Below are 19,338 nucleotides of genomic sequence, written 5' to 3'. Positions count from 1 at the left end.
CTTTCGATCGGCAAGCCCTAGGCGCTGAGGCTTTTACCCACAGCGCCACCCGCGTCCCCCACGGAGCAATTATAAATGATAAATAAATGAGAAAATCCCTAAGCCCATAGGTGGTCTGGTTCCTCTTGGCAGTGCCGGGTTTATGTACAAGCTAAACAAGCTACAGCTTAAGGCCTCACTCTCTTGGGTCCCCCCAAAAAAAATTAAAGGAAAAAACACCTGGATGTAAATTTCCAAAATATGATGTATAAAACAAATAAAATTAAACCAGCAAGAGTGTTTTGTGTTGTGTAGGCTCCTATGATGTAAGTAATGGGCTTCGCCTGCTAGCCTGCTCCCTAAAGTATCACATATAAAGGGCCCTATCATCAAAGCTAAATCTGGGCTTGCCTCTTGGGGCTTGGTCCTAAGTACTGGCAAGTGCTTCAGATTGCAGCTGTTCTTGTTCAACAGCAAACACAAGTTTGGTTACCTTATTCTCTGCTTTATGCCAGGAATCTACTGCTATCTTCCACATGCAATCACTGAGGCCAGCAACTGGCATTTATATATTATAAATATAGCATTCATTCAGTAGTTTGCAAATATTTATTTATGAACATTAACTACATTGACACAGTTAATTTAGTAAAAGAGAATAGAAAGGCTCATCCCAGCAGATTAAGAAGGGGAGGAAAAAAGCTTCCTCTCTCAAATCTAAAATTTTTCTAACACCAGACTAAGAAAGGTTTTTTAAACATGTGCAAATACTCTTCCACCAGTATTTTTGCTCCCAAGGAAGTTCTACTCAGCAGCTCATTAAACCAGTTTTTATGGGTATGCTTCAAAAGAAACAACTTCATATATCCAAATACTTTACAAACAGTTCTATCCAACTCTAATGGAAACTTTATTCTTTTACAAACTTTGAATTCTAAATGGATACATTGTTCTTTACAAACATTCAAATTTGTGGCCTTCATCTTTAACCTTTACTTAAATATATATGCTTCACTTGCGTATAAAATAGAAAATGCATTCATTTTAGGAAGATATGGCCGTTTCCTCTAGCACACAGCTAGGGCCCAGCAGGCTTGTTCTTGGGCTCCAGTTAAAAGCATCATATAGCTTTGAATTTGCAGAGGGTGTTAAATCTTCTAGGCTTAACCAAAAGTTTATGGTAGTTATGTGCATTTGTCAAGTGCTCCTCCTTATATTTCTGCTGGGAAATTTATTTGGTCTTCTTTTCCACCATGCACTCTTGTTTCTCCAATTTCTCTCTGTAAGAATTGTACTGCGAGTCGGTACCAAACAGTTTATCCCACCACGTGAAGGTTGAAGCATAGTTGCCAACTGAGTTCATATGGTGGAAGTCATGGAATCGAGCCCCAGTATAGAAAGGCACCAAATGCAATGGATTCAGAGGAATGTCGTAGCCACTAATGAGAGAGAGAGGGGAGAATTTACAATACAGATACGGAAGACACTGCTTGCATTTCCATTCAAGTGAAGCATTGCTAAAATCAGAAGCAAGTCCCACTGAGTTTAATGGGGCTTACTCTCTTGTAAGTGGGTATAGGACTACAACCATAGACATTTACCAGTTTCCATGTTAACTTGGTTGTAAAACCCCTGAAGTTCCTGGACTATGCAACTGGACAACATACTTCTGAAGCTGTAGAAGTAACATCCACCATGTGGTATTTAAAATGTGTTTCTTACTTCTGTACTGATGATACATGCTTTATATATAGTCCCTGCAAGGAGGTCATGTAAATATCTTAGCACAAAGCGTCCACAACACTATACCAAGCAGAGGAATGAAATAGTTGAAAAATGTGGTCTCTCTCTCTCTCTCTCTCTCTCTCTCTCTCACACACACACACACACACACACAGTCTGGATTCATAGCTAGATTTTGCTGGGAAAGTATTCAATGAATCGGGGTGGCCAACCTATGGCTCTCCAAATGTTGTTGGGCAACAGCTCCCATCAACCAAAAATTATGGTTAAATGTTCTCTCTAACCATAATTTGTTTCACTTGTTCAGACATCACAAGGAATTCTAGTTAGCTTAACATTAAAAAGCTTTCTATCTGTAATAAAAAAATAAAATAAAATAAAATATTTCATTTATAGCCTGCCCATCTGGCTGGGTTGCCCCAGCCACTCTAGAGGGGAATAGGGAGCATGTGAGCCTAAGGCTCATTTAGGTAGCATAGTTTCCAGTTATATCTTATCATTTCTAGTTACATCTTAATCATAATTAATAGAGCAGCTTTTATGTGGAACTTAAGGCGACTCTACTTGCTCAAAGAGTATCAAATTAGTTTGTAAGCTTGTCATCTAAAGAATCATGTGCAGTAGAATCCTCTGAATGTTTATGCAAGCTCTACTAAAGTTACTGAAACTTACTCTAAGGTAGGTATGCACAGGATTTCAGTCTTAAATACATGCACTTTGAATAAGGACATTTAGAGGAAATCCCGAATAGTTAATAGATTTTTTTTAAAAAAGGTCACTTGTCTAGATTTTACCTGGTGACTTGGGTGGTATTCAACGAAGTGTGACTTAAGAGTACACCTAGATGACTAATTTAGGTCTAATAATTTTACTATGTCTACCCCAAGTAACACTTTGTTAAATACAACCCTCTATATTTCTGATGAATATGACCAGACTGAACAGCGAAAGTAGATTACCTGTGGACGTCAACGAGCGCCAGCAAGCGACAGATCAGCCATGCCCACAGAAGAATCACGTGATTGCAAAACACCATTATTCCAATGAAAAACCCAGTTCCAATGATAAGGGTTTCCAGAGGGTGTACATATTCACCTTGCATCCCAAACGGAGCCTATGAAAGCAGGAAGAGGGAAAAAAAGAATGATCTTTTGTATGCCAAGACATAAATATACCGGTAAAAGGTAAAGGTACTCCTGCCCGAACGGGCCAGTCTTGCCAAACTCTAGGGTTGTGCGCTCATCTCACTCTATAGGCCGGGAGCCAGCGCTGTCCGCAGACACTTCCGGGTCACGTGGCCAGCGTGACAAAGCCACATCTGGCGAGCCAGCGCAGCACACGGAACGCCGTTTACCTTCCCGCCGGAGTGGTCCCTATTTATCTACTTGCACCCGGGGGTGCTTTCGAACTGCTAGGTTGGCAGGCGCTGGGACCGAACAACGGGAGCGCACCCCGCTGCGGGGATTCGAACCGCCGACCATGCGATCGTCAAGTCCTAGGCACTGAGGTTTTACCCACAGCGCCACCCGTGTCCCTTAAATATACCGGTACTTTACGGCTAATCTGAAATGTATAGTGGGTTATGAACTTAATTCGTTCCGGAGGTCCGTTCTTAACCTGAAACCTTTCTTAACCTGAGGTACCACTTTAGCTAATGGTGCCTCCTGCCGCTGCTGCACGATTTCTGTTCTCATCCTGAGGTATAGTTTTTAACCCCAGGTACTACTTCCGGATTAGTGGAGTCTGTAACCCGAAGCGTTTGTAACCCGAGATACGACAGTCCTTCCTGCATGGCCAGGTTGCTCTAGCAGAGTTCTCCCCCTCTCGCACTCAGATCCTGGTTTTAATGTTACATACAGGTAATAGAGGAATGACTGAACTGCATTTAGCTCCACTCCAACTCTTTATGACTACAAATTCTGGACTGCCCCTGAAACACTATAATTGCAGCTGGTAGCATAGAACCATGATTACTTTAGATGACAGAGTAAGAACCCCTTGTAAAATATTCAGAATGGAAGCAAATCATAGCTTATATGAAAACTTTACAGTGATGCTTTCCTCACCTTCAGATCCCCCTGAAGAGGTTTTTCTGAGTCTTTAGTCTATGCTCCCTACTGAGTGTTATTTCCGTAATAGAAGCTAGCTATTCAAAAAAGCAATTGGAGGATGGTTGTTATGGAAACCACCCAATGTAGGTTACAGGTGGGCTTTAGCTCAGTAGTACAGCACAGTGATGCAGAAGGACTAAAGTTCAGTCACTGGTCTCTCTGTTTAATAAGACCTCAGTAAGTCAGGAGACTGGAGAATTGTGCTGGTCAGACTTCACTACAAATATACTAGGTCAAAGTGGGTTATGTTCCTAACCTACATAATCATTATCAGAATAACAGACAGAGATCATTTGTAGGGGAAACCAGCTGAAGGGATTTTTGTGTTTTGTAGCCAGTCATTGGTGGGTAAGAAGTTAGACATATTCAGAGCACAGTATTTAAAACGGCAAACTACAGTTGTACCTTGGGTTAAGTACTTAATTCCTTCCGGAGGTCGTTCTTAACCTGAAACTGTTCTTAACCTGAAGCACCACTTTAGCTAATGGGACCTCCCACTGCTACCGCGCCGCTGGTGCACGATTTCTGTTCTCATCCTGAAGCAAAGTTCTTAACCCAAGGTACTATTTCTGGGTTAGCGGGGTCTGTAACCTGAAGCTTATGTAACCCGAGGTACCACTGTATTCTGAGTAATCAGTTTCAAAGTCTGTCCAACTATAGCAATATCAAACCCTTGATGAAAACAGTTTGCTAAGCGTGCTGTTTTCTCTTCTCCATTTCTACAAAAAGAATAGCTAATGTATGCCTAGTGCTTTTATATGCTCACAGCATTACAGCATTAACTACGTAACCTTCACCAAGAATTTAAGGCAATGCATACCACAAACTCATGATGCACTTTGTGGATATACTTATATATTCTCTTGTGATGCAGCAGCCTATGCAGAAAATAATGCCAGGCATCATCAATCACAGCACATCCAAAACATTGAGAAAGTAGCAAATACCTGGGGGGGGGGGCAGGGAAAGAGAAGCATTTGTTAAGACAAGTATAATAGATTAGGACACCCTGTCTCCCAACACAATTTTTGCTTTTGCAGTTCTATACTGACTATAAAACCAGTTTTTTTTGTGTTGGAGAAACATATTATCCAATAGCTTGCAAGGCAGCAGCAGTCTACAAAGAATTGGCAAAAGTATATTTTACCATACACATAACCTTTGTCCACAACCACTTTATTATATAGGGAGGATAAGAGTGGCTTAAGAGACTACATCGTACACAAACACCGCTGTTGTGTATAATGCAATACACAAGGTTGTGTTGTGTCAAGCACCATTAATCTTAGAATAATTTAAATTGCTATAGCTGTGACCTACTTTGTATTGAGCATAAGATTAGTAAGATTGATAATTTATTATTATTTTTATTAATCTTACTAATCTTATGCTCAATACAAAGTAGGTCACAACTATAGCAATGTAAATTATTCTAAGATTATTGGTGCTTGACACACAACACAGCCTTGTGATTGTATTATACACAACAGCATATTGCTGACAACCAAAGTAGGTCACAACTATAGCAACTTTTAAAGACCTATAAAGAAGGCATGCAAGTAGAAACCAAGCTACCATGTATAATAGATATGGGGATAAAAATATAGCCTAAGTTGTAACATATGGGAAGATTCATAGTTGCTGGTGAGATATTTTGCTACTTTCCCCCCTAAGGAATTAGTGAGAAATGTTTCAAATACAATACAGATGGGGGAAAGGTGTATACTGTATTCTGTTTGCCAATGAATGAAAAAATGCAAGTTGGAATTGTCAACTCTGGTGACATTGCTGGAAGCAAATCAGTTGTAATTTGTTGTTGTTTTTCAAAAAAGTTTTATTAGTTTTCCAAATTTATAACAAACATATCAACAAACATAAAAACAAAAACATCAAAACAAACAAACAAACAAACAAACAAACAAACAAACATATATCCTAACTGTAGAAATTTCTCTTTTGTTATCATTGTTAGGTGACTTTCTCAAATCCCCCTGGCTGAGTTTCTATATACGGTAATTCATTGTAGCAGTTTTCTAAAACTAATTTCACATAAAATTTACTTAATCCATTAACATCTTTCTTTCTTGCAAATCAGTTGTAATTTGTAATGATAAGAACACTTTATAGGGATAGCTCAGCTTGAAAATGACTGACTACTAGAAACTTATTATTTTTCTGTGCAGAACTTTTAGAAATCTTCCATATGCTGAAGTGCAGTGCTTGATCGTAACAGGATTTGAGAAACACTGCATTTATTGAAGTACTTAACTGCACGGAGCTGTTTAAGTGAAATCCATCTACTTACCATCTTGGCATGCTTTCCCAGTCATAAGGAATATTAAAATATTCTGTGAAGTAATAGGTACCAAGTATCAGAGGAAACTGAATAAAAAAGTGATTGAACATAAGTGCCTTGAAACACTTCCATTGTCTTTCCCAGGTTTCTGGCTTATCCTGTAAACAAGAAATAAAAGTATTTTATAAATAGATGTAAAGATAAAGGTAAAGGTCCATACGGGCCAGTCGTGTCCGACTCTAGGGTTGTGCGCCCATCTCACTTAAGAGGCCGGGGGCCAGCGCTGTCCGGAGACACTTCCGGGTCACGTGGCCAGCATGACAAAGCTGCATCTGGTGAGCCAGCGCAGCACACGGAAACGCCGTTTACCTTCCCGACAGTAAGCGGTCCCTATTTATCTACTTGCACCCAAGGGTGCTTTCGAACTGCTAGGTTGGCAGGCGCTGGGACCAAGCAACAGGAGCGCACCCCGCCGCGGGGATTCGAACCGCCGACCTTTCGATCGGCAAGTCCTAGGCACTGAGGCTTTAACCCACAGCGCCACCCGCGTCCCTATAAATAGAAGTAGAATATTCCGACTTCCGGGTTGGCGCCATCGATTAATGGCAGATTCCCTCCGAGCTCCGGAGGGAATCGGCTCTGCAGAGCTGGGTCTTGCCGCTGCGGCGACGTAGGGACCCTTAAAATCACAGGCGCAGAAGCCTGTGAGCGTAGTAAATATGGAGGTCTGGCTGGTAGAAATATGGATCCTGTTGGGCCGGAGCTTCTTCGAGATTTGGAGTTTAACATCAAGGACTATCAAAAAGACCGGCAGAGAGGAACTGAGAGAGAATTGAGAGCCTTGGACGTGAGATCTCCAGATTTTTGTCTTTCAGCCTGGGAACAGTACTGCCATTTGGTCTGAATTTATTGTTAATGAATCAACATTACAAATGCTATTTTCAAGTCAAAAGGAAGCAGTTATGGTATGCATAGATCACAGCATCTATGGCATCAGAGCAGGGATGAGTAACCTGTGACCTTCCAAACATTGTTGAACTCCAGATTCTGTCAGCCCCAGCCGGCATAGCCCATGGTCAGGAATGAGCAGAGCTCATATATCTGGAGGGCCACAGGTTTCCCCACCCCTGAATTAGTTTGGAGCCTGTACATTGTTTCAAGAAGGCTGCAGGAAATCGGCACAGTAAAGTAATCATGGTTTTATAACAGACTTCTGGGCTCCGGATCTCATTAGGAAGAAGGATAGTATGATCTATCTACCTTTTTAGTAGAAACTGGATTGAGAAGGCACCAGAATTCTATACGATACAAATTCCACTGACTTATTATTAAATACATTGGTACCTCGGGTTACAGACGCATCAGGTTACAGACTCCGCTAACCCAGAAATAGTACCTTGGGTTAAGAACTTTGCTTCAGGATGAGAACAAAAATCGTGCTCCAGCGGCATGGCAGCAGCAGGAGGCCCTAGCTAAAGTGATGCTTCAGGTTAAGAACAGTTTCAGGTTAAGAACGGACCTCCAGAACGAATTAAGTTCTTAACCCGAGGTACCAGTGTATTGCAATACTCCAAGCTTTATGTTATTACATATATACCATTCAGGTATCAGGGTGTATGTCACTCAAGCGAATTTCACACACGGTTACTATTAAAAACAAGAGTGCCCAGGACTGATGCTGTATACAGGGGCCATGTTCTAGCTTAGTGATGGATAGCCTGAAGCTTTGCAGACTGCTCCAACTCCCATCAGCCCCTGCCAGCATTGCCAATGGTCAGAGATGACAGGACAATTTGGGGGACCACTGGTTCCCACCTGTGTTCTAGCCACTCTACAACTTCTGTGGGGAAAACTATCAACTGTACAATGTTATCTCCTTTCTTCATTTACTAGCTGAACAATGCAATCCTATGCATTGCTTAAGATAGAATCCTACACCAACTAACCTGTGAGTAAGCCACAGTGACAATCACATCTGAGCAATTGTCACTGTGGCTTACTCACAGGTAAGTCCGTGTAGCGTTCCAGCTTAAATACATTTTTAACATTACCTCTTGTCCTTTGGGGAAGTGTGCAGGATAACAGTAAACATCTAGCAAATAATACTGTTATTTAAATAATATGTGGTTAAACTTGTTCAGATGTTCCACTTTCTACAATAACATATCAAAACATACACAAACACCCTATTTACTTGAAAGCCTGCAAGTTAGAGGCCAGACTGTCAAAGGCCCTTTGCCTCGTGCTTTTCAACAGTACCACCCAGAATTCAGGTTGGAAGTCAGCAATACGTACTCACAGATAGCTAAACTAAATATTTATATAAGAAATTAACCAAAATATGCATTATAATTATACAATCACATAAATAAGTGTAAATTGTTCCATGTTTGTTATAAAAGCAGAGTAAAGCATAAGATCGGTTTTTTTCTATCCTCTGAAAGAGGCTGCTCACAAAAATGTCACCAGTCGCAAGCTGGCAGAATATGGGAAGTGAACTCATGATCTGGGGGGCTCCAAAGTTATGCCACTTGTTGGAGCCATGTATGACACCAGAGCTGGAATTTTTCATACTAGACAACACTCCATCTTACCTGTTGTATTTTATACTTTTGCATGTAAGGTATAAACTGAAAGATAAATCCAGGCAAACATATTAAAAAGTAGGAAAGTTCATGCAAGAGAAGTGATCCCCAGGTTGCAATCTGGTATTTGGTGTAGTTATTCAGCATATATGTCCAAGCATTTTTAAATGGCTGTTGTAGCGGATTCTCAGGCAAGAAAGAGTCTATATATTCTACAGCCAGGTAAGCAGAATTCAGTATGCCAACACTGTCGTTAGTTGCCATCGTTCAGTTCTGGAACATCACACCCGTAGCTTCTCTGCAGGATTCTAGGAACAGTAAACAGACATCATGGTAAAGACACCATAACCAAAATGACATCGGCCAGCAACACAGTGTGCAGCTGTTGACTTGCATAAAAATAGTAGGGGACAAGATCTATCCATTTCCATACTAGACAACAGATATCGCTGCATGCCCTTTGTCCTTGTCCGGTAGGAGAAGAGATTAATTCATACCTGCTTGCGCTGTATACATTGACAGAATCTCCTCTACCGCCTGACAAGAAGGAAATGTGCTGCTGCTTAATTAGGATGCCTTGGCCATAAATTGATCGATCATGCTAGTTATCTCTTACATAATAAAAAGTAAATTGAAAGCCCTGCTTGAAACTACTAGGATTTACCTCGAGAGAGCATCCAAGGATTAACTACAAAAACAATTAGAGTGGTACCTCATGTTACGTACCGTCCCCCTTACGAATGCTGCGGGTTACGCGCTCCACTAACCCGGAAGTAGATCTCCCTTGTGCGACCCTTGCCCCAGGACGCAAGCGGAAGTTGGGCTCCGGTTTCGTGGCAGCAGCAGGAGGTGCCATTAGGGAAAGTATGCCTCATGCTATGAGCGGTTTCGGGTTACAAATGGACCTCTGGAACGGATTAAGTACGTAACACAAGGTACCAGTGTATCATCTTTCCCTTCCTGATATGAACAAAGGACAGGTGCCAATGTTTACGTACCAATTTCAGTCCAAACCAATTCTTACCTGTCAGGACTGGTCGTTGTCCTCTTCAGATCACCACAGAAACGCTTCTTGTTCTTTTATAAAACTTTTTATTGCGTATTAACAAAACATTCTTATAAACAGTTCTTAACTATTATTCCTCAGAGTCACTTCTTTCAGATACCTTCTGAGCTCTGCTTCTCCATGACCAGCCACTCTCAAAATGGCGAAGGCGCCTTTCCCTTCGCTTTCCCGCTCTTTTTTCTAACCTCCTGGCTAGAGCTGGCTTGTATCTCCCCTCCTCCGAATCTGAGCTAGAACTTAACCCTTGCCTTTCCTGTGAACAGCCGGTCCCTCCCTGTTGTTCCTCTTGCTCCCTTCTATTAGATTCACTGCTCTCCTCCCCCCCTTGGGGAATGCTTTCTCCCTCTGATAAACTGAAAACCTCTAACTCTTCCCTGACATCACCCCCTCCCCTAAGCCCCCCTTCCTCCTCCTCGCTCTCCTCTGTTTCCGAAGGACCAAACCCTATGAACTCTTCTTCCTCGCTATCTGTCTCTTCAAAAATTTCTTGAAGATGCCAGTTCTGGGGTTTTGGCTTGTGGGGATATCTTCTATGAAATTCTCTCTGCAATTCTGGAACGTTAATATTTTCTGCTGGTTCCCATGAGTTCTCAGACTCATCTAACCCTTTCCATGCAACCAAATACTGTAATTTCCTCCTACTTATTCTCGAGTCTAATATTTCTTCCACTTCGGTCTCCGCTTCACCCATCATGGTGGGAAAAGGAGGTGGTTCCCTTGAAATTTGATACTTATGTGCTGGTACAAACACTGACAATAAAGATCTATGAAATACAGGGTGTATTCTCATATTTTCAGGCAAATGAAGCTTGAAAGCGACTGGGTTAATTTGAGCCTTTACTTGGAAAGGTCCCAATCTCCTTGGTTCTAGCTTTTTACACTTCCCTCGTATTGGTAGTCCCTTGGTAGACAGCCATACCCAGCTCCCTACTTGGATTTCTTCCCCAACTCGCCGGTGCCTATCTGCAGCTTTCTTGTAAGCCTCTTTAGCTTCTTCCAAATCCTCTTTCAATATCTCATGAATGCACCTCAACTCCTCTATCATTTGTTCTGCTGCTGGTACTGCTAACTGCTCCTCTTGACCTGGGAATGCCCTTGGGTGCAAGCCATAGTTTGCCACAAATGGGGCTCTGCCCGTAGACACATGCATTGCATTATTATACGCAAACTCTGCTAGACTCAACTTCTCTAACCACCCGCTCTGCTGATAACCAGCATAACACCTCAGATATTGTTGTAGTGTTGCATTCGTTCTTTCAGCTTCCCCATTGGTTTGCGGGTGTCTCACTGACGTGAGGCTTAGCTCCACATCTAGTAACTGCATTAACCTCTTCCAAAATTGTGATGTAAATTGGGCCCCTCTATCTGAAATGATTTGTGATGGCATACCATGCAACCTAAAAATATTATCTAAAAACATCTTTGCAGTTTCCTGTGCGGTCGGAATTTTGGTACATGGTATGAAATGTGCCATCTTGGTTAGCATGTCAACCACTACAAAAATCACTGTTTGCCTGTGCGATGACGGTAGATCCGTTATAAAATCCATAGACACCACATCCCAAGGCCTTCCTGGCGTGGGCATAGGTTGCAACAACCCTGCGGGAGCTGCTCTGGGTGCCTTGGCTCGTTGACATACTTCACAACCTCTTACATATTGTGTTACTTCCTCCCTCAACTTTGGCCACCAGAACTGCCGTGTGATCTGATACAGGGTCTTTTCTCTACCAAAATGTCCTGCAGTCGGGTTATCATGATGTTGCCTCAACACTTTACCTCTTAATTCACCTGCAGGTACATACAGCACCCCTCTCCTGTACAACAATCCATCTTTTTCTTTGAAACCTTCCTCTTCCCCTCTACCTTTTCTCAGTTCCTCCATTTTCTTTTGCGCAAACTCATCTGTTACTGTCAATTGCTGGAATTCCCTGCCGTCCACTACTACGGCTGCACACCCCCACTGATCCGATCTCAGCATTTCTCGCAACTTGGGAGGTGCTTCCCCTTCCATATACTCAGGTTTGCGCGATAGCACGTCTGCACGAATGTTTTGATGCCCAGGTATGTACTCAATCCTAAAATTAAACCCAGCAAAAAACTCTGCCCACCTAATTTGCCTTTGGTTTAGCTGTCTAGCAGTTCTCCAATACTCTAAATTCTTATGCTCTGTTTGTACCACCAGCTGATGTGATGCCCCTTCCAAAAAATGTCTCCACACTTTAAAGGCAGCGTGCACAGCTAAAAGTTCCTTATCAAATATGGTGTAGTTTTGTTCTGATTGATTTAATTTTCTAGAGTAGAATGCACAGGGTCTCCAGTCCCCTTCCTTGTCCTGTTGCGGCAGAATGGCCCCAATAGCCCTGTCAGAGGCATCAGTTTCTACCTTTATACGCTTACTTGGATCTAGGTGCATAAGATATTTTTCTGAAGCAAACACCACCTTTAATTTATCAAAGGCCTTCTGTGCTTCCTCAGTCCATCTGAATGGCCCCTTGCCTCTTAGACAATCAGTGGCGCTGTGATTTTGGAGTAATTACCTATGAATTTACGATAGAAATTAGCAAATCCTAAAAACCTCTGTAGATCTTTCTTAGTTTTAGGTGCCTCCCATTCCACCACTGCCTGAACTTTACTGGGGTCCATGTGCACCCCTTTGTGGGAAATGCAATATCCCAGGAACTCCACCTTTTGTGTGTGGAATTTACACTTCTCTAACTTCACATATAACCTGTTGGTCCTCAATCTCTCTAACACCTGTGTGACATGTTTTACGTGTTCCTCCATACTTTCACTATATATTAAGAGGTCATCTAAATAAGAGACACAGAACTGATCCAGTATACCTGCTAAGACGTGATTGATGAAGGTTTGAAATACCCCTGAGCCATTTTGCAAGCCAAAAGGCATTACCAAGAATTCAAATGCACCATACTTAGTACAAAAACTGGTTTTCCACTCATCCCCTTCTCTGACCCTTATCAGTTTATATGCTCCTCGTAGATCAAGCTTGGTAAAGACTTTGGCTGACCTTACTCTCTCTAAGAGGTCATCTATACGTGGCAGTGGGCACACACGAGGCTTCATTTGACTGTTAAGGATTCTGAAGTCACATACTAATCTTGGTGCCCCTTCCTCACCTTTCTTTTTGACAAAAAAGACAGGAGCACCCCCAGAGGCCGTAGACTCTCTAATAAAACCTCTCTGCAAATTCTTTTGCAGGAACTCCCTCAATGCTGCAGATTCTACTTCCGACATGGCATATATCTTGCTTGGTGGCAACTGTGCCCCAGGGACTAGATCTATCTTGCAATCATAGGGCCTATGTGGTGGAAGTTTATCTGCTTCTTTTTCACAAAAAACATCCTGATAAGCCATATATTGTGATGGAATCTCACTTTCATTCCCCATCAACTTCCCTTCTACCTCTGTTCCCATTACTTCCACCGAGATTTTTCCCTTTTGCCCCAAACAATGTGTCATACAATATATCGAACAAAAAACCAAAGATCTTTGATGCCAGGCAATCACCGGATTATGACGATTGAGCCAACTCATGCCCAGCACCATTGGGTGCCCAGCTAGTTTGGTCACATGAAATGCCCTGGTCTCTGAGTGATGACCCATATCCATTCTCATTGGTGGAGTCTCATAAGTCACTTCTCCTGAAAGTAGCGGTCTGCCGTCGATTGTTTTCACTCGCAGTGGGAAACTCAAAGGTAACAAAGCGATTTTGTGTTCCTGTACCAATTTCTGGTCTATGAAATCTGCTGACGCTCCTGAGTCTAACAACGCCTCTACCTGGATGCTGTGTCCATTGGGTAGTTGTAGTTGCACCTTCACCGTTAGCCCTGGGATAGGTGGTTCCGTGTGAGAGCCTTCTATTGCTTCTCCATCCGGCTGCAAGCTCCCATTTCCAGCTGGGGACATTCGTTTCCCTGATGCAGTTCCTCTGGGCAATTGTCGTCTCTCATGTCTGCTCCAGATAGAGACTCCCATCCTTTACGATTGTGACATTGTCGTGCTAGATGCCCTTGTTTTCCACAGACAAAGCAACGCCTTGCATCTCTTCCTTTCCCTGCATTTCCTCTTACCATGGAAGAGGTAGTAACTGGGAGGGGTCTGGCTGCTCCTAATTCCATGGGCTCTGGCCGCTCTCGTCCTGTCACGTTGCCCGCTCTGCTCTCTGTACTTTCGATAATATTATTTTCCCGCCACCGTGGTCTCCATTGTTCCTTCTTTTCACTAGCCCTCCATTCCATGCGTAGGCTCAATTGCAGGCACGTTCGGACCAGAGAGTCCAAGGAACTAGGTTCTGGCATTTGGGCCAATTGGTCTAAAATCTCATTATTCAGTCCTTCCCTAAAAAGGGCTGCAACTGTTGGGGAATTCAGATCCCATTTTAATTTCTGCACCAGCAAACTAAAGTTGGACCAATAAACTCCCACAGTGTCTTTTCCTTGTCTCATTCTCAACATCTGCCTAGCTGTGGTTGTTTCATGCGCAGGGTCTAAGAAAATCGTGTCTAGATACTGCAGAAAAATTTGTAGATTTCCTAGGGCGGCATCCCTCCGAGATATGAGGGGTATAACACAGTCCTTAGCCCTCCCTTCCAAGAAATTAATCACATAAGCAACCTTCTCTTGCTCAGATTGAAATTCTTTATCCTTTATCTCAATTATGTAAGAAATTTCTGTCTTGAAAGCCATGTATTCAGAGCTTTCTCCCTTGAAGCTACGTGGACGTACAGTAAATGTTTTACTCACTCTATCTCCACACGTCGATTGCAGCATGGTTCTATGTTCTCCCAGTGCTGCCGATAGTACGTCGACTTGACTTTTCAACTGTAAGTTCTGTTGCCATAAGTCCTGTAATGTTAGCTGGAGCGCTGGGATTTCTCCTTGCCCAACTGGCGCCACAGCTCCATCCATTTTGGTTTCTCCTTCTTTACTTATAGTGAAGAGGCACAGAGCAGAAGGTATTCTGTCAGGACTGGTCGTTGTCCTCTTCAGATCACCACAGAAACGCTTCTTGTTCTTTTATAAAACTTTTTATTGCGTATTAACAAAACATTCTTATAAACAGTTCTTAACTATTATTCCTCAGAGTCACTTCTTTCAGATACCTTCTGAGCTCTGCTTCTCCATGACCAGCCACTCTCAAAATGGCAAAGGCGCCTTTCCCTTCGCTTTCCCGCTCTTTTTTCTAACCTCCTGGCTAGAGCTGGCTTGTATCTCCCCTCCTCCGAATCTGAGCTAGAACTTAACCCTTGCTTTTCCTGTGAACAGCCGGTCCCTCCCTGTTGTTCCTCTTGCTCCCTTCTATTAGATTCACTGCTCTCCTCCCCCCCTTGGGGAATGCTTTCTCCCTCTGATAAACTGAAAACCTCTAACTCTTCCCTGACATTACCTATATGGCATTGCTAATGCATCAGATTGAACAAAGTTTTTATAAGCATTCAATATCGGAGGTATAAGATCAAATTACATGCTTCCGGGTCATGTGGCCAGCATGACTAAGCCGCTTCTGGCGAACCAGAGCAGTGCACGGAAATGCCGTTTACCTTCCTGCTGGAGCAGTACCTATTTATCTACTTGCACTTTGACATGCTTTCGAACTGTTATGTTGGCAGGAGCAGGGACTGAGCAACGGGAGCTCACCCCGTCATGGGGATTCGAACCTCCGACCTTCTGATTGGCAAGTCCTAGGCTCTGTGGTTTAACCCACAGCACCACCCACATCCCTCAAGCATTCACATACATGCTTTCAAATGTATATGTGTAAGTTTGCTTAACCTGATGCAGTAAAGTAACTCTGAATAAAGAGGAATTAAATGCTGTGCTCTTCTAATTATTCAGTCAGAGCAAGAATTTAGGCTTGCCAGATGGAACAATCCTGACCCTCCAGAGTGGCTAATGGTCAAAGATGACAGGAGTTGTAGTCCAGCAACATTTAGAGAGCCAGAGGCTAGCCATCCCCAATATGTGTGAAAATCAACTAACATTAAGAGTGCCACAACAACAGAATCCCAATCCCACCTCAGCAATCAAACTGAGTGACTGCAGGCTAAGGTACCTGACCAGGGGGGTGAAATCCTTATCATGGCTACTCTGCCTTTCTGTACCTCAAGCCTTACTTTGTGCTGCACTTGATATTCAGGTGAATCTATTTGGAGGAAGTTTATACCTCCCTCTTTGTCCAGCCAGGTATCAGATATACAGACCAGACTGGCAAGTTACTAAAGTCTGAAATGATTAAGGTCTATTATTTATTTATTGCACACTTTTTTTTACATAAAAAGTAAACTCAAAGTGAATTGCAATGTATCAAATAACTTACCCAATCTATCTGCGATAATCATGCAAATTTCAACCTCCTAACAGTATCAGTAATCTATTCTTCTACCCATATTACACGTTAAAGGGAGCAGGTGGTGTTGTGGTCTAAACCAGTGTTTCCCAACCTTGTGCCTCCAGCTGTTTTTGGCCTACAATTCCCATCATCCCTTGCCACTGGTCTTGCTAGTCAGGGATGATGGGAGTTGTAGTTCAAAAACAGCTGGAGGCACAAGGTTGGGAAACACTGGTCTAAACCACTGAAGAAGAAGAAGAAGAAGAAGAAGAAGAAGAAGAAGAGGAGGAGTTTGGATTTGATATCCCGCCTTTCACTCCCCTTCAGCAGTCTCAAAGTGGCTAACATTCTCCTTTCCCTTCCTCCCCCACAACAAACACTCTGTGAGGTGAGTGGGGATGAGAGACTTCAAAGAAGTGTGACTGGCCCAAGGTCACCCAGCAGCTGCATGTGGAGCAGCAGGGAAGTGAACCCGGTTCCCCAGATTACGAGACTACCGCTCTTAACCACTACACCACACTGCTCTCTTGGGCTTGCCGATTGGAAGGTCAGCGGTTTGAATCCCCGCAACGGGGTGAGCTCCCATTGCTCTGTCCCAGCTTCTGCCAACATAGCAGTTCAAAAGCATGCCAGTGCAAGTAGATAAATAGGTATTGTGTGACAACAATGTAAATGGCATTTCTGTGAGCTCTGGTTTCTGTCACGGTGTTCCATTGCACCAGAAGCAGTTTAGTTATGCTGGCCATATGACCCAGAAAAGCTGTCTGTGGACAAACGCCGATTCCCTCGGCCTGAAGCAAGATGAGTGCCACAACCCCATAGTCACCTTTGACTGGACTTAACTGTCCAGGGGCCCTTTACCTTTTTGTTATTACAAGTTAAAAGAGATAAGACAGCTCTGCCTGCAAGTTTGCTTTCCAACAGCGCAACTCAATAGGGAAAAGTAATGGGGAAGCATGAAAAGCAAGCACTGGAGCAGTTATTCCTTTACTGGCAGACTGAGGGGGCCAGGCTGGTCTTCCTCTTGGTCTTGGGGTTTGGACTGGGTGTTCATCAGTACGCAGATGACACCCAGCTCTACCTCTCCTTTAAATCAGAACCAGTGAAGGCGGTGAAGGTCCTGTGTGAGTGCCTGGAGGCGGTTGGAGGATGGATGGCGGCTAACAGACTGAGGTTGAATCCTGACAAGACAGAAGTACTGTTTTTGGGGGACAGGGAGCGGGTTGGTGTGGGGGATTCCCTGGTCTTGAATGGGGTAACTGTGCCCCTAAAGGACCAGGTGCGTAGCCTGGGAGTCATTTTGGACTCACAGCTGTCCATGGAGGCGCAGGTTAACTCTGTGTCCAGGGCAGCTGTCTACCAGCTCCACCTGGTACGCAGGCTAAGACCCTACCTACCCGCGAACTGTCTCGCCAGAGTGGTGCATGCTCTAGTTATCTCACGCTTGGACTACTGCAATGCGCTCTACGTGGGGCTACCTTTGAAGGTGACCCGGAAACTGCAATTAATCCAGAATGCGGCAGCTAGACTGGTGACTGGGAGTGGCCGCCGGGACCATATAACACCGGTTCTGAGAGACCTGCATTGGCTCCCAGTACGTTTCCGAGCACGATTCAAAGTGTTGGTGCTGACCTTTAAAGCCCTAAACGGCCTCGGTCCTGTATACCTGAAGGAGCGTCTCCACCCCCATCATTCAGCCCGGACACTGAGATCCAGCGCCGAGGGCCTTCTGGCGGTTCCCTCATTGCGAGAAGTGAGGCTACAGGGAACCAGACAGAGGGCCTTCTCAGTAGTGGCGCCCGCCCTGTGGAACGCCCTCCCATTAGATGTCAAAGAGATAAATAATTACCTGATATTCAGAAGACATCTTAAGGCAGCCCTGTTCAGGGAAGTTTTTAATATGTAACGCTGTACTGTTTTTAACACTGATTGGGAGCCGCCCAGAGTGGCTGGGGAAACTCAGCCAGATGGGCGGGGTATAAATAATAAATTATTATTATATTATTATTATTATTATTATTATTATTATTATTATTATTATTATTATTCCTAGTTGCCCTGTGTACCCCTGCTAGTGACAGAGGCCAGAGCATGCCACCCACTGGTTCCTGTACAACGCAATACTATGACTGAAAGCAGATACACCCTAGCTCTGTGAAGCAAGACATAAGCATGCAAAATGATGAAACCTTATAGCACAATCTCAAGGATGTTTACTCCGCAGCACATTTATCTAATTAAACAGGGCTAATATTGTAGGATACAGTGGCTCGAGCGTCAGACTAGGCCAACTCCCTGCTCAGCCACAAAGTACATTTGATGTTCTTGGTCTAGTCATTGTATTTTACTTGTTATACCATAAATTTTCTATACTGCTTAATTATAGGTGGGAACCACTAAAGTGGTTTCCCACTATCCATCCTAACCCACCTATCCCAAAGTTTGGTTAGGAACAAGTTGCAGGAGGAGAATGCCTTCAGCTTCTTGGAGAAGAGCCGGTAAAAAATTCTTAAAACATGCTACCTCATCCATCTTAAAAAACTTACATAAAAACTAGACAGTCCATCAGTCAGGCCTGGCCAAGCTCATCAACCACAACAAACTAATAATATAAACTTTAGAATTTCAAGCCATAGTTTGCTTTCCTGTTCTACCAGGCAAGCAGCACTAGGCGAATCAAAACAGCGAAAATCGAAAACAGGCACCAGGAGAAAGAAATGCCTTCTCCTATAACTCACCTGGGCCAAATAACAACAACTAATAAAAAATAAAAATGCATCTCCCGAACACTTAACTTCAGCTTTTGTCTCTGAGAGAGAAGTCGGTGAGGGGGGAGAGAAATAAAACGGAAAGTCACAAAATAACAGGACTGAGCGGCCAAGAAATGAATATTTTGGTGCCCATAAACAAAATGTAAAGGGGTTGCGTTTGTCGCCTTTTTCGGGTGGGGGGTCTCCAAATGCAACCAATGAAAGGAGCACCCCCTAAAACAACCCGCCCCCCAGAGCGCCTCGGCTCTCCATCCTCTTACCTGCGCCGAGGGATGCAGCAGCTCTGCCCACCGACGCTCCGCGACGAGGGCCAGGCTCCCTCCGCGCCGGGTCCTCAAATACGTCTCCTCCATTGGCTTAGCAGGTCTCGGCGGGCTCCGATTGGGTGGAGGGATTGAGTGAAATCGTCAGACCTTGTGGGCCGGCCAATGGGACGAGG

At 43.6% G+C, this 19,338-nt stretch overlaps 1 protein-coding gene across 3 annotated transcripts; it reads right to left on the bottom strand.

The window, feature by feature from the left end:
* Nucleotides 1–574: 574 nt before the first annotated feature.
* Nucleotides 575–19,293, bottom strand: LOC114604004 (methylsterol monooxygenase 1-like). Of its 3 annotated transcripts, none has more exons than XM_028743670.2 (6): nt 19,160–19,293; nt 8,724–9,022; nt 6,139–6,287; nt 4,654–4,780; nt 2,682–2,836; nt 575–1,418 (listed from the first exon to the last, which is right to left on the bottom strand). In XM_028743670.2, the coding sequence occupies exons 2-6, from the start codon at nt 8,976–8,978 to the stop codon at nt 1,211–1,213; spliced, it is 894 nt and encodes a 297-aa protein (XP_028599503.2). In that variant the 5' UTR covers nt 8,979–9,022; nt 19,160–19,293; the 3' UTR covers nt 575–1,210. The 3 variants fall into 3 exon arrangements, with proteins under 3 accessions (XP_028599503.2, XP_077790267.1, XP_077790265.1); XM_077934141.1 differs by lacking the exon at nt 19,160–19,293 and adding an exon at nt 18,867–18,887; XM_077934139.1 differs by lacking the exon at nt 19,160–19,293 and adding an exon at nt 9,441–9,686.
* Nucleotides 19,294–19,338: the final 45 nt, after the last annotated feature.

The sequence above is a fragment of the Podarcis muralis genome, chromosome 9 (genome assembly GCF_964188315.1).
Source record: "Podarcis muralis chromosome 9, rPodMur119.hap1.1, whole genome shotgun sequence".
Lineage (NCBI taxonomy): Eukaryota > Metazoa > Chordata > Lepidosauria > Squamata > Lacertidae > Podarcis > Podarcis muralis.
Note: the sequence above shows the minus strand (reverse complement) of the source record. Positions and strands in the feature narration are given on the sequence as shown.

Excerpts from the sequence above, each read along its gene's own strand:
- LOC114604004 (XM_028743670.2), bottom strand. The coding sequence starts at position 8,978 with ATGGCAACTAACGACAGTGTTGGCATACTGAATTCTGCTTACCTGGCT. Across the intron at positions 2,837-4,653 it reads AAGTGCATCATGAGTTTGTG|GCTCCGTTTGGGATGCAAGG; the intron begins GTATGCATTGCC and ends CTGCTTTCATAG. Across the intron at positions 1,419-2,681 it reads GCGCTCGTTGACGTCCACAG|TGGCTACGACATTCCTCTGA; the intron begins GTAATCTACTTT and ends CTCTCTCATTAG.